This window comes from Ursus maritimus, unplaced genomic scaffold (assembly GCF_017311325.1).
Source record: "Ursus maritimus isolate PB19 unplaced genomic scaffold, ASM1731132v1 scaffold_22, whole genome shotgun sequence".
Lineage (NCBI taxonomy): Eukaryota > Metazoa > Chordata > Mammalia > Carnivora > Ursidae > Ursus > Ursus maritimus.
This window is the reverse complement of record NW_024424675.1, coordinates 18,794,965-18,809,309: the sequence shown is the minus strand read 5'-3', so window position 1 is coordinate 18,809,309 and position 14,345 is coordinate 18,794,965. Positions and strand designations below refer to the sequence as shown.

Here is a 14,345-nt window from a genome sequence, read left to right as displayed (position 1 = left end):
TGCATGCGTGTGTGTGCGTGCGTGTGTGCCGTGTGTGTCGTGTGTGCATGTGCGCGCGTGTGTGTGCGCGAGCGTGTGTGTGTGTGTGCTCGTGTGTGCGTGTGCGTGCGTGTGTGTGTTGGATGAAGGTAATCCCTGCTGGGTTGATTTTGAAAATGTAACCCCTCAGTTTTATTTCTGGTCTTGGAGGTGGGACTGTCTCCTCCCTCATCCACCCCCCTCCTCTCACCCACACCCTCACCCATCCCCCTCCCCAGGACAGTCACATCCTGGGCTGTGAGTAGTGGCTGGAGGTTGGGAACTGGATGCTTGATCCAGGGTGGGTGAACCTGAAACCTCAGCCCTGTCCAGCATGAAGCATAGCGCCTGACACATCACAGAAACTGAACAAAATGTTGGGAGAAGAAGAAGTCATGATCTGCACCCTCCTACCTCTCAGATAGAACTAGGGTCTTCCACGAGTCCCCTAGCCCACCCAACCGACCACCTCCAGGCCCTCCCTTCTGCCACTCCCACCCACTGCACCTTGGCTGGAGGGATGAGGCTGCAGGGAAGGGAAGCAGAGCCTGGGCCCCTGCTCTCCCGAGCTCTGCTCCACCCAGCCAGAGGCCCCCTCTTCCCTGGGGAGATGAGATGCAAAAGCACTTACTGCCCATTCACTTTTGGGTGCAGCCTTCCAGGGCTCATTCCAGGAAAACAAGTTTGCTGGGAAGTGATCAGTTAGAAGATGCTCAGTTTAAACTAGTGACAGATTCAGTTTCCCTGGTCGTCGAAGAAACACCAATTAATCAATGTGATGCCACTGACATCACTTTAGCCAAAACGTCAGTTGTCATGAGATATTTCCATAACTTGGTTCTGAGGTCGAAGACACTTCTTTGGCCGCAATCGCCAGAACCTATGGCTAGGTAAGCACGAGAGCCTTCTCTGAGGCTGCTGGAGAAAATTGGACCCCTTGCGGTCACATGAGTTATACGGAGGCCCCCACCTCCGGTCTACCTCCTGTGCGGGGTGGGGGGAGGCTCGGCTTGGCAATTACGCTTTACCGACGCTCCGTGCTGCCAGTCCAGAGGGCAGAGAGGCTGCAGGAGCGCCTGGGGTGAATTTCTGCTCTACCACTTGCCCCGTGTGACCTTGAACGAGTTAATGAAGTTTTCCACGCCTCAACGTCCCGGTCGATAAAGTAGAGTGGCGAACACGAACCGCACCGTGCAGCCGTGTTTGGCAAACTCCCGGAGTGGAGCCTCTCATGGTGCCTACTGGTGAGTGTAGGTGATGTTAAATCTCGGGGGGCGGGGGGGGGAGGTTTCTCTCTGAGGCCACCCTAGAGGGTGCGGCTACCCTCTCTGCCGGGGGTAACTCCAAACCACATCCCGAGAAGCAGAATTTGGGAAGCCAAGATCCTCAAGTCCTGGCTGGGGGGAAGGGGGGACGGGGGGCGGCGCGTGGAGGGTTAGGAGAAACCCCAATTCCTTAGTCCCGACCAGAGCCTGGAACTGGGCTGGGCCGGGCTGGTCAACCTCCGCGCCTTTCACCCCGCGGGCCCCGCCCTCGGTCCCGCCCTCCTCTAACCCGCGCCCCCATTGGTGGCGTCCGGCGGCGCGGCCGCTGTTATTTTTCGAATATATAAGGAGGTGGAGGTGGCAGCCGCTGCTTAGAGGCTTCCCGGACTGGTGGCCGGTCCCTGCGTCCCTCCACCCCGCCCCACCCTCCCCGCTTCCCTCTCCTCCCTTGCTCCGACCCCGTGGCTCTTCCTCCCTCCCTTCCCCCCCCTCCACCCCGGGCCCGCTCCCCACCTCGTCCCGGCCAGCTGTGCCCGGCGTCGCCCCGCGCCCGGCCCTCCCTCCGGCCTTCGGCGGACCCCACCGCGATGGAGCTGCCCCAGCCGGAGCCCGCGCCGGGCCCGGCTCTCAGTCCGGCCGGCATGCGCGGTGGCGCCGAGCGTCCCAGCCACCTCCTGGGCCTCCAGCTGGGAGCTCATGGCCTCGTGGGGTCCCCGGAGCGCGCGGCCGCTTCCTCGCCGGTCACCACCCTCACCCATACCATGCACAACCTCGCCGGGCTTGGCAGGTAGGGGGCCCCATCGACGCTGGGTGCGGGGTGAGAGGCCCGCACAAGGGTGTTGATCCCGGGCCTCGCGTGGAACCCGGCGTGGGAGCCGACTCTGAGAAGCGGAGTGGGGAGGTGTCCAGGGTAGTGCCTGCTTCAGGGACCCGGGACTAGGGCGATGAGGCCAGGTCTGTGCTGAGCACACTCTCCAGGTGACTTGCTCTTGGCAGCACAAGCCTCTGGAGACACCCCCCCCCCCCCCCGCGTGCCTCTAACATGCTGTCTCCCTAATCTCTGCCCTAATCACCACTATTTTGCCCCAGGCAGGGGATCCACTCCCCGGAGTGGGAACTTGAAGGTGGCGGAGGGTGGCTGGTTCTCTTACATCCATGCCCCTGCTCCCTCCACCCCCAGTTCTTTCTTGAGGTTAAGGGGTTAAACCCTGGTCCTGCTTGCTGAGCAACCTGCAGTGTCCAGGCTGGGTTGCCCTCAGCGGCAATGGAGACCTGAGTCTTGCCCTTGCTCCAGAAAGACTTGTGGATGGGTAGGGGTCTGAAGAGTTCTGGCGAAGGCCCTCCAGGGCTACTCTGCTGCCCTGCCACCCCCAGAATGGCCCTCAACGCACCTCCTTGCTCTTGCCCTGGGCTCACCTCCCTCTGAACCCAGGAGAACCTTTCTTAATCAACAAAGACAAGCTACTTAGAGCCTCCGCAGAAGACCCGAGAAGAGGGCAGACCCTCAGGGCCATCACCTTCCTGGGACAGGAGTGGGCCCTTCAGAGTTGGGTGGCTGGTGGGAACATGGGCCTGCTAGCCCTTGAGCCCCACCTTTACCTTTCCCCTTCCCTGGGTCCCTGTTGCCTTCCCAGTGACACTCCCAAGCGTCAGGTGGGCAGCCTGCTCACATGTCTATCCCTGTCCCGGCGGCGGGCATCTGAATCCTCCCTGTCCTCTGAGTCCTCTGAAGCTTCTGATGCAGGTGAGGCTCAAGGGTACCAGGGGACTTGGGGAGGCGGGTGCTGCCTGGGTCTCTCCACTTCCCTGCTTATCAGATTCACATTTTCCCCACAGCCTGGTGGGCCCAGGAGCCTCCACCTGCCCACCTCTGGTGGGGCTCACCACACCCAGCCCAGACTGGCTGAGCTGGGCGGGGCCCTCTGAGATCTTACCTATTTAAAACCAGGCGCCAAAGTCCCTAAACCACAGCCCCAGCTGGGAGGCATGAGGGCTGAAAGTTGGTCATTTTGTAACATTCACTTGCCTTCAGCTGTAACCTTTTTCTTTAAAAAGGTGTTATCTCTTCTAGAACAAATTACTTTAAACCAGCTTAAGAAAAATGCTTAGCGAAGTTTTGGGTTAAAACCTATACAGAGGAGGGGATCAGTTGGTTAAGTGCCTGCCTTCGGCTCAGGTCATGATCCCAGGGTCCTGGGGTCAAGCCCCGTGTCAGGCTCCCTGCTCAGCAGGGAATCTGCTTCTCCTTCACCCTCTTCCTCTGTGTGCTCTCTCTTTCTCTCAAATAAATAAAATGTTAAAAAAAAAAATAAAACCTATACAGAGGAGTTTTCATAGAAAACAGGGAATAGAGCCCTGCCCAATTTCAGGGGGGTTCATGGGCGGGTTTTTGTTTCATTTTTTTAATGTATCAAGCTCGAAAATAGAAACAGGTTTTTCCTTTCTCTGAATAGAGTTGGGACATGGCGGGGGAATGTGTGTAAAAGATGCTACTACTTTCAAAACCAAGGTTCTCTGTCCCCCCAGGTTTGTGTATGGATTCTCCCAGCCCCATGGACCCCCAGATGGCAGAGCAGACGTGAGTAGAGAAAAGGGATCCCCGCTACCAAGGAGTTGGCGCCTGCCTTTGGGGATCCCAGTTCCAGCATAAACCCACCATGGAAGTCTGGGAGAGTGGACAGATCCCTCCAATCCACATGTGGGGGGGACCCATTGACCTCCCAAGTCCTGAGATTCTGCTTCCTGTCTCAGAGAAGGGTCTGCTTCCACAGGAGCAGCTGAGTGTGGTCTCAGGGCCAGGCGGGGGGGTTAGTGGCTTCTGGAAGCAGTGGATACTTCAGCCAGCCCTTGGCCTGTGGGAATACAGGTCTGCTGTGTCTCCCTTTTTTCTTTCGCCTATACACGTGTTTTGTTTGTTTGTTTGTTTGTTTCCCCTGTGAACGATCACAATTTAAAAATATGGTCCAACTAATTTGAAACTTTTAATTCCCTGTAGGCCAAACAAAACAGTTATGGCAGGTTGGTTCAGCCCTTGGCCATCCTATCAGCAACCTCTGGCTTCAGTGACCCTTTCTGGCCAACCCCTGGACCAGGCCCTTTATGAGAGAGAGTGGAGAGGGAGTTGTACTCAGGATAGATCCTTCCCCCTCGGTTGTGGGGCATGAGTAGTCTCTTCTAGAGCACAGCTGTCCCTATCCAGCTGTTAGAGCCCCAGCGGGGAGAACAGCTGCCAGGCATTAGTGGGGACAGCTGGGCATCCCCAGACTGGGCCGAGGGACTATGGCTTTGGGGTTAGGGCAGTGGCTGTCTTTCCTCCCACTGCCTTTGATCAGACTGGGCTGGGCCACAGGGTTTGTTCACAAACAGGAAACAGGGAGAGAACTGGGTGGGGGTGGGGGGACGGCAGGTTGGTTTTTTGTGGCAACCCAGAACCGTCCCTGCTTTACTCCTGAGGCGCAGGTGCAGACTGGAAACCAAACCAATAAAATGCACCATTCCTGATGCCAGGTTGTCTGGGCACAACCCCTCCCCACCCCTGGGAGTTATCCCCCTGACACTAGCCCTCAGTGGCCCCCCCACCTCTGCACCTGCTTTGACGGTTACAGTTTCTGTGTGTGTGTGTGTGTGTGTGTGTGTGTGTGTGTGTGTGTGCGTGCGCGCCTGCGTTCGCATAGACACACAAAAGCCCTGCATGGCAGGTGGTCTCTGGTAACATAGCTAGGGGGTGGGGCCTATCTACAGAAGCTTGTGCCTCAGCCTCAAAAGGAACATCTGTTGGAATTCTTTGCCTGCTGGCCTCTTCTAAGGCAGGAGAAGGGGGTGGGACAGAGGCTGGGTCCTAGAAAATTCCATAGGAGGGAGGAGAGGATGTGACCCTGAACACTTGTCACTAGGGGGTCTGGCATGGCACACTGTGGCTGATCCAGGGGCACACTAAACCAGGCCCCTGTCCTGGGGGGAGCCAGGACAGCCCCACCGAAGGGGAGGGAAGCCCAGTCTTGCTGGCATCCAGACCCTGGAGATAAGGTTGGCCACGGTCTGTCATCATGGGACGGATGGATGCCTTTCCTGGCGGCCATATGGCCCCGCTGAGGTGATTTGCATACAGGTGGAAAGCCTGTGGGCAAGCTGGCAAGACCGTTGCCTTGGTAGCGCCTCAGCCACCCTGTGACCTGCTCCAGCTGTCTCCGTTGCTCCATTCTCTGGGCCCTCTTCCATTCAGGGCAGCCTTCAAAATCCCAGGCTGCTTCTCTTCTCCCCCCTCCCCAATACCTGGACCCCTGCAAGTCAACATTCTTCCCTTCCCTTTCTACTGGCCTGAGCCCTGACCGCCAGGCCTTGTGGACCGGGGCCTGAGGCTGGGGGTGGGCATTGGGCTGTAGGGGGAGGGGGGCTGCATGGGACTTTTCTCTCTCCTAGGTTTGAGCAGGCCATCCAGGCAGCCAGCCGAGTCATCCGAAAGTAAGTGTTCCAGCCTTCGTCATGCGGGCTCTAGTGGTCCACCTACCCCAGGCCTTCCCCATGCCCCCCCGCTGGATGGAGTAGACATGGGGAGGGTGCTCTCCCGTTGCCTCCCACAGGGACGCGCAGGGCTCCATGGTGGAGGGGCATCCTGTGTGCTCTCCTGCATGGGCCCCCTACTCTCCAGCCCTGACATCTCCCCCTTTCCTCCCGCAGCGAGCAGTTTGCCATTCGACGTTTCCAGTCTTTGCCAGTGAGTGCCCTCTGAGGCCTGACACTGGAGGAGGCTCAGGCCCTGGCCAGGCTTGAGGAGGGGCAGGAGGGATCCCAGAGGGTAGACTTGAAATGGTCTGGTATCCCTGGTCTGGTTGCGGGAGATGGGGTTTTGGAGGTGGACGGGCAACCTGGGGGAGTTGGAGGAGGGACGGGGGAAGGCAGGGCCAGGGCTGGTGCCAGAGGAATGCAGCCTTCAGTACCTGCTGCCCTACCTGGCTCTCTAGGTGAGGCTTCTGGGCCACAGCCCTGTGCTACGGAACATCACCAACTCCCAAGCGCCTGGCAGCTGGAGGAAGAGTGAGGCGTGTGGCCGAGCTGCCCGCAGCTCTGGGGAGGACAAAGAGAATGTGCGCTTCCAGAAGGCTGGAGTGGGAGCACTTCAGGGCGAGAAGGAAGGGGGTGTGCTGGGATGGTTCTCTGGCATTTGATGACACCTACCCATGTTGCCCACAGGATGGATTCATCTTCAAGATGCCATGGAAACCCCCACATCCCAGCCATGCCCATGCTTTGGCTGAGTGGGCCGAACGCAGAGAAGCCTTTGCCCAGAGACCAAACTCAGCCCCCGACCTGATGGTACATTGGGAGAGCGGAACTCTGCAGAGCAGGCTTGCATGTAGGGCAGGAACCTTTTCTCAGAAGGGTGGGGATGGGGGCTGCCTCGGGTCCCCACCCCTGAGCAGCCTGTGTCTGTCCTGCGCACAGTGTCTCACCCCCGAGCGAAAGATGGAAGTACAGGAGCTGAGTCCCCCTGCCCGAAGCCGCTGCTCCCTGACTGCCACCCAGGGGGCCTCCGAAGAAGATGATGGCTTTGTGGACATCCTGGAGAGTGACTTAAAGGTAACTAGTTTTGCCCCACCAGGGGGTCCCCACCCCTGAGCAGCCTGTGTCTGTCCTGCGCACAGTGTCTCACCCCCGAGCGAAAGATGGAAGTACAGGAGCTGAGTCCCCCTGCCCGAAGCCGCTGCTCCCTGACTGCCACCCAGGGGGCCTCCGAAGAAGATGATGGCTTTGTGGACATCCTGGAGAGTGACTTAAAGGTAACTAGTTTTGCCCCACCAGGCCATCGGCCTCCCTTTCCTTGGGATCTCCCAAAAGAGGAAAGCCCTGACCTCCCTCCATGAGACTATGACTTCATCCCGATGTCAGAAGAGGAGTCGGTGCTAACAGAGTTGTCGTAGCCTCTGGTCTACCAGAGACTAGCAGGTGGCTGGTGCTGCTGTGAGGGAGGGTGCTGCAGGGCAGAGGCGAGTCTGACCTTCCCACATGGCCACACTTCTCAGCAAGCGGGGCCCTGCAGTTTCCTGGTGCTGGGGGCCCGCCCTGTGTGGAGGTGCTGGCAGGGCCAAAGAGGGCCATGCTGGAGGACTTGGGGCCTAATGGGCTGGCCTTTGCCCGCGGGTGTGACCATACCCTTTGCTGATTTGGCCTCAGGACGACAATGCAGTACCCCCAGGCATGGAGAGCCTCATTAGCGCCCCACTGGTCAAGACCTCAGAAAAGGAAGAAGAGCAGGTGGGTCTCTGGGGGTGGGGGCGCCACCTCAAACCTTGGGGATTGGTAGGGGGCAGGGGCGGGGTACTCTGACCCCCGACCTCCCCCTCCCCCCCGCCAGGACCTCATCATGTACAGCAAGTGCCAGCGGCTCTTCCGCTCTCGTCCATGCCCTGCAGCGTGATCCGACCCATCCTCAAAAGGCTGGAGCGGCCCCACGACAGGGACCTGCCCGTACAGAGCAAGCGGAGGAAGAGCGGGACCCCTCCAGATGAGCAGCGGGAGGCTGAAGAACCTGTGGGTGCCCTTCTGGGATGGGGCTGGGCGGCCACTGTCCAAGTAGACCCTGCCAGCCCTTCTGGGCTGGGTTTGTGGCAGAGGGCAAGGTGCAGGGAAAGAGGTGCCAGCCACACTGAGAGGCAGCCTGGCCCCTGACCCTGGCCACCATCTACCCTGCAGAAAGCCCGTGTCCTCCGCTCCAAGTCCTTGTGTCATGATGAGATTGAGACGATCCTGGACAGTGACCACCGAGAACTGATCGGGGATTACTCCAAGGTACGAGTGGTGGGGACCCTCGGGAGGCTCGGTCCCTTACCGTGTGGCCCTCTGAGCTCAGCAGCGGCTTGGTTACCTCGTCCCGGCCCACCCCCGGCTTTGTCCATCACAGCTTATTCTTTATTCTCACCTTGACCTTGGTCTCCTGACTCTACCCCAGATCTGTCTGGGGCATCAGTTGTGTTTCAACCTTGGAAAACATTTCCAAGCTAACCTCTAGCTTGGAGCCTTGTCAGGCCTCATCTGGGGTGGGGGGTGGGGGGGCTCTGCAGAGTGGGGGGGCAGGAGGCGAGGAGTTCATCTCTTCTGTTCCCTTCTTCATTTCCTCTTGGAAGGGGTTGTTCCCTAGATGTCAGACCCAAGAGGTGCCATAGGGTTGCTGTGGGAACCAGAGCTGAATTTGAAGGTCAAAGCAGGTGTGGCCTTCTGGGCTTGGGAAAGAAACTCCATCCTTTCCAGGCTCCTAGTCTGGCCAATTTCCCCTTTTTTCTCCTTTCTCTCTCTCCCTCCCTCTCTCTCTCCCCCTCTCCTTCCCCCCCCCCTTCTCAATCTCTCTCTCCCCTTCCTTTCAGGCCTTCCTTCTGCAGACTGTGGATGGAAAGCACCAAGATCTCAAGTACATCTCACCAGAAACGGTACGCAGGGATGAGCCATTCTCCAGGCACACTTGGGATGGCTCTTTGCCTGTTAACCTTCCTTGGGGATGGGCTGCAAGGCCAGACCGGTGGTAGGGTTGGGGTCAGTCCCCTCCTGCCAGCCTGACCTGCTGGGACCCACCTCTGTGGCCCACAGATGGCAGCCTTGTTGGCAGGCAAGTTCAGCAACATCGTGGAGAGGTTTGTGATTGTGGACTGCAGGTACCCCTACGAGTACGAAGGCGGGCACATCAAGGTGAGGTGGGCTGATGGGGACAGGCCCCGAAGACCCACTAGTTCTGTCCTTCTGCGGGGAGGGTGAATCAGTGGAGGGGGGCTGCACCCTCTCATGGGGAAGGATTCTGTCCAGTAAAAGGTGGAATCGCCCATCTGAAAGGTGGGGACGGCACCGGGAGGGATCTGCCACCCAGCCCCAGGGCTGTGGCCTGACCTCCAGCTTCTCTGGCAGACTGCCGTGAACCTGCCCCTGGAACGGGACGCTGAGACCTTCCTGCTACAGAGCCCCATCACCCCCTGTAATCTGGACAAGAGAATCATCCTCATTTTCCACTGTGAATTCTCATCGGAGCGCGGTCCCCGCATGTGAGTCCCTAGCTAGTGTCTGCTGCTGACCTTCCTGCCCAGGCTTTGGGGTACTGGAGCCATCTGATGCCCAAGAGGCCTGAGCCCAGCCCCAGCCACTACTAGACCTGGACCTCTAGTCTCCTGGCACCCTGGAGCAGACCTCACCCTCCTTTCCTGTGCATGGTACCCTTTTCCCACCTCCCTCTCCCCATCCTTCCCATCAGGCCTTATGTCCACCCTCCATTGTCACCCCCCCCCCCAAGATCTGGTTCCAAGTCTCCAGCAGTGTCCTTAATATCCAAGGGCCCTGTCCCAGGCCTCAGTGATGCTGACCCTTCCACGGTTTGACTGATCTTTCTGCTCCCCACCTCTCATGCTCACCAAGTTTTCTCCAGACCTCCTGAACAGATCTCTCGAATTTTGTCCACTTCTCTCCTTTATGTTTCCCCCTTCTCTGTCCAGGTCAGTTATCTCTAACAAAGATTGTGATCTGCCTTCTAGAAACAACCCCCTTGATTTTCCTCCTTCCTTTCACCTTCTCAACCTCCTCTGGATCCAGTAGCCGAACAGCCTAAAAGCATTCTTATGGCTGACGTTCCTGCATTCAAGCCTTCTGTGGCTCCCCAAGGCCCACAAAGGCGTGGGTGCAAAGAACAGGTCCCCTGAGGTATATCCTGCCACACCACCCAGCTCTGACCCCCACACCCCTGCTGGTCCCAGGTGCCGTTTCATCAGGGAACGCGACAGAGCTGCCAACGACTACCCCCGCCTCTACTACCCTGAGATGTATATCCTCAAGGGCGGCTATAAGGAGTTCTTCCCACAGCACCCGGTACCGTGGGTCGGGGTGGCTGGAGCCTTCGCGGGAGGGCTGGACTGCAGGGAATGGGCTCAGCCAGCCGGTAGCCCAAGGAGAAGGGAGGTTTCCTCTGAATGTTCCCACTCCCCCACATTGCCTGATCCTCCCATCCTGCCCTAGACCTTCTGTGAGCCCCAGGACTACCGGCCCATGAACCATGAAGCCTTCAGGGACGAGCTGAAGACCTTCCGCCTCAAGACCCGCAGCTGGGCTGGGGAGCGGAGCCGGCGGGAGCTCTGCAGCCGCTTGCAGGACCAGTGAGGGGCCAGCGCCGGTCCTGTCTGCCTTCTTGGCCTTGCTGCCTTGGTGCCAGCCACCCGGGGGCCTGCGGGGCTGAGGGTCTGCTGGAGGCCCCAGCTGCCATCCAGGGGAAGGACAGTGAGGCGGGCCTGTCCATCTGCCCCCAGCCCTGATCCCCATGTCTCACTTCAATCCTACCCCATATCCTCGTGCCACCCCCAGCCCAGCCCAGCCCAGCCCAGCCCCTGGGAGAGCCCAGCCTGTTGACTTGGTGAAATTGGATTAAGTGCAGCTCAAAGGAAATATTTTGTGTCCAGCAGGAAGATTTTTGCTTTTTTTCCTTTTCTTGTTTGAGTTAACCCTTTGTCTTCTTGTGTCCAGAAAAGCCCCCTCTTTCCTAGAGGCTCTGTTTGTATGTGGCTGGGGGAAAGCCACAGCCCCCCCCCCCCGGGGATGGGCTAAAGCAGAACCAGGGGCCTTGGCACTCCTGGGTGTGTCTGCCCGTCCCCTTTCTCTTCCTCTCTTTCCTGTCCTGCGAGAACGCCTCTAACGCAAACAGAAGCTCTTACTCTTTCCTGTTTCAGTGTTACCTGAATGCTTGACTCGTTCGTCCGATTGCTGCCCATCTCAGGGGAGGCACAGGCTGAGATTTAGGGCCCTCTCTCCACTTGGGGTTAGAGACTCCAAACATTCATTAGCCACTCGACCCCGGCTTCTGTTGCCTCGGAAAGGGAGGACCTCATTGGGGGGCTGTCGGGTGAGGGCTAAGGTCTGTATCCTCAGCCCCTGGCAGCCCAGCCCCCACTGCTGTGAACCCCGGGGTCTGACCGGTCAGAACTTGCTGCTCTCTTGTTGTGGATGGACAGATGGACGAACGGATGGATGGTGGATGGATGGAGAGCGACGGATGCGCAATGTCCTGCACACGCAGACTGCTGAGTGGAAGCATGTCAGTGAGCGTGACCGCCTGCGGCAAGAATATACGTGTGTCTGTCTGTGTGGACAAAAATCTTTACATGTTAAGGTCTGGAAATATTCAAGACGAAATGTCGTGGAAGCAGCGAAGCCAAGGACCGAGCCACGTCTGGATTCTGAATCTCAGGACGTGTGGAGGGCTGTGCGTGAAGGCCCTGTTGACTCATCTCTTCAGGCCTTGGTTCAATAAAGCACTGAGCAAGCTGAGTGACTGGCGTCGTGTCCTGTGGGCCTTGGACAAGAGCTTGGCAGATCCTGGCGGTGGGATAGGGCGAGGGCAGGTCAGCAGATGGGGGCCAGAAGACTCCTGCGGAGGTAGCCTCACGTTCTCTGCCCCAGGCAGCCTCGCCTAGCCTTCACGTGGCTACTCCAGCCCCTTTGTGCTCCCCTTTCCTTTTTAAACATTTTATTTATTTATTTGACGGAGAGAGAGACAGCCAGCGAGAGAGGGAACACAAGCAGGGGGAGTGGGAGAGGAAGAAGCCGGCTCCCAGCATAGAAGCCCGAAGTGGGGCTCGATCCCAGGACTCTGGGCCCTGAGCCGAAGGCAGATGCTTAACCACTGAGCCACCCAGGAGCCCCTGTGCTCCCCTTTCCTAAACTGCATCGGGAGAGCCAAAGCAACCCTGTCTCTACTCAAGAACCCTCAGTGGCTCCCCACGGCCCTCAGGATGAACTTAGAAGACTCCTGGCATGGCCCTTTAGGACCCGGGCCCTCCCCAGCCCCGTTCCTCACCTCTTTTGACTCAAATCCCCATACCTTGTTCTTCACGTTTCCTTCCTTTGCATCATCAGGAACGTTCTTCCCCCATCTGTTGTTCCTCCTTTGAGACTCAATTTCAAATGTCACCTCCTCCCAGAAGCCTTCCTTCCTGCCCCATCAGAGAAATGACTTTCCTCTCAGTAACCCCACCAGAGGTTCCATCACCTAGGAGAGGCTGAGTTCAAGATCAAGCGAGTGGAAAAGGACCCATCTGGGAGAACCGGTCCCAGGCCCAAACCTGGTATCTCAGGAAATTCCCTCAGAATACCCCTGCAGGTGACCCCTGCCCCCAAATGTGAGTCTGTGATTGTAGGGCCTCCTCTGCACGTGTACAAACAAGGTAACTGCCTGATGCAGAGTGCAGACAACATGTTGGCCAGCATTATCACTTTCTGCCAAAGTTCATCTACCTTCTGAACTAGGTGGTGCCAGTGATTATTCACTCCATTTTGCAGATGAGAAAATGGAGGCTATTTTCTACCAGAGCAACAAGGGATTCCAGATTCCTAGGCTGAGTCGAAATGATGTTTGCCCTGTCTCCAGCTTTCCCCCCAAGATTCTTATGCCCAAAGGCTGGGGCTACCCCCCCCCACACCCCTCCCACAAGGGCACACTGGGTGGGCGGTGTCGGAGTGTGGCTTTGATGGTCTGGGGATGCTGGGCCTTTGCTCAGGGCAGGAGGGGCTCTGAAAGCTCCAGAAGCCCTCTCCACTGAGCAGGCAGCTGATACCAAGGATAACGTTCATTTGGGTAAGGGGACTTTCCCCAGAAAAGGAAAAAGTGTTGTGTAGATCCCTGAGAAACAGTAAGAAACAGGGAGGGAGAAGGCCCTGGGCACTGTCCCACTGAGATTTGCCAGCTCCACTCTGCTTAGGTGGCCTTGGGAAGTCCCCCTCCCTCCCTTCTGGTTATACAGAGGAGGAAGGCTGCTAGATGCTCAGAGAGGGCATACACTTGCCCCCAAGTCACACAGCAGATTCAAACACAGCAGGCATTTCAGCTGCCTAGGATTCTCCCATTCCTCACGTCCTGCCTTGGTCCCAGCCAAGGGGGTGGGGTTAGGCTGCCTGGCTTCTGTTCTGGGTGTCTAATTTCCACTCCATGGGTCAGGATCAGGCCACGTGGGGAGGAGAGAGCAATGGCACACCTGAGCTGTGTGCCAGGTGCTGACATCTGAGGCTACATCTGTCCCCATCATATCCCACCATCAGAATCACAGCTGTGGTCATGGGGCATGTAGACTCTTCCAGACACATATTGTCTCCTAAGCTTACCAGGGAGGTATATAGCTCATTTTGCAGGGGAAGAGGAGGAGGAGGCAGGGAGAGGGCCCTTGTTTAAGCTGGGAAACAAAACTTTCCCCAGAGAAGGTCCTGGTGCTGACATATGCCGTGAGGAGAACGGGCCTGAGCCTGGGAAAGGGGATGCCAGAGGTTTGCCCCTCCAACTCAAGCCAGGACCCCATCTACTCCTGGGAAGTTCAGGGGATGGGGCAGAGGTGTTCCGATTCCTCCTCCTGCCCAGCAAGAGAAGCTGTAACTTTCTTCCTGAATGTTCATAAAGGGGAGCAGATCAGGCAAGGAAGCAGTTTAAAAACCTGGGCTGCAGGCCAGTTTTAAAGGTTGTTTTGCTTGGGCCAGGGTGGGGCAGGAATTCCAGCCTGGGAGCAGCCGCATGAAGCCTGCTTACATGGTTAAAGAGCTTTGTGGGGCCAGGCACAGGCGGGGAGCTGGCCAAGTCAGTCGGCACTAGTGGGGTCTGGACATCATCTGAATTGCTCACTGGGTCCCTTGTAATAACAATTTTTAAAAATGTTTTTATTTTTTTAAAAGATTTTATTTGTCAGAGAGAGAGCGTGCACTCAAGCAGGGGGAGTGGCAGGCAGAGGGGAGAAGCAGGCTCCCTCTGAGCACAGAGCCCTATGTGGAACTCGATCCCAGGACCCTGGGATCATGACCCGAGCCGAAGGCAGACGCTTAGCTGACTGAGCCACCCAGGTGTCCCTAAAAAATGTTTTTAGATTGAAGAATAATCAACATTTCATCAAGGGTACACCTCTTAAGCACAGAGCACAGACCCAAGGAACCACCACACAGCTCAGGATACAGGACCTTTCTAGAATCCCATGAGGCTCCGTCATGCTCCCTCCCCATTGCCTGCACTCCAAGGGTCCTCACTATTCTGACCTCCATCACGGTAGATTCATTTCTCCTGTTCTT

At 57.6% G+C, this 14,345-nt stretch overlaps 1 protein-coding gene across 1 annotated transcript; it reads left to right on the top strand.

Annotated features, from left to right (window-relative positions):
- The first annotated feature begins 1,661 nt into the window (after positions 1-1,661).
- CDC25B (cell division cycle 25B) lies at positions 1,662-11,570 on the top strand. Its single transcript, XM_040638028.1, is given in 17 exon segments — positions 1,662-2,070; positions 2,918-3,027; positions 3,810-3,861; positions 5,703-5,744; positions 5,961-5,997; positions 6,245-6,367; positions 6,474-6,596; positions 6,726-6,860; positions 7,455-7,535; positions 7,636-7,675; positions 7,678-7,811; positions 7,974-8,069; positions 8,642-8,704; positions 8,862-8,960; positions 9,174-9,307; positions 10,010-10,121; positions 10,269-11,570. Coding segments are annotated over 17 exon segments (1,722 nt in total). The 5' UTR covers positions 1,662-1,870; the 3' UTR covers positions 10,410-11,570.
- The last annotated feature ends 2,775 nt before the right edge of the window (positions 11,571-14,345 follow it).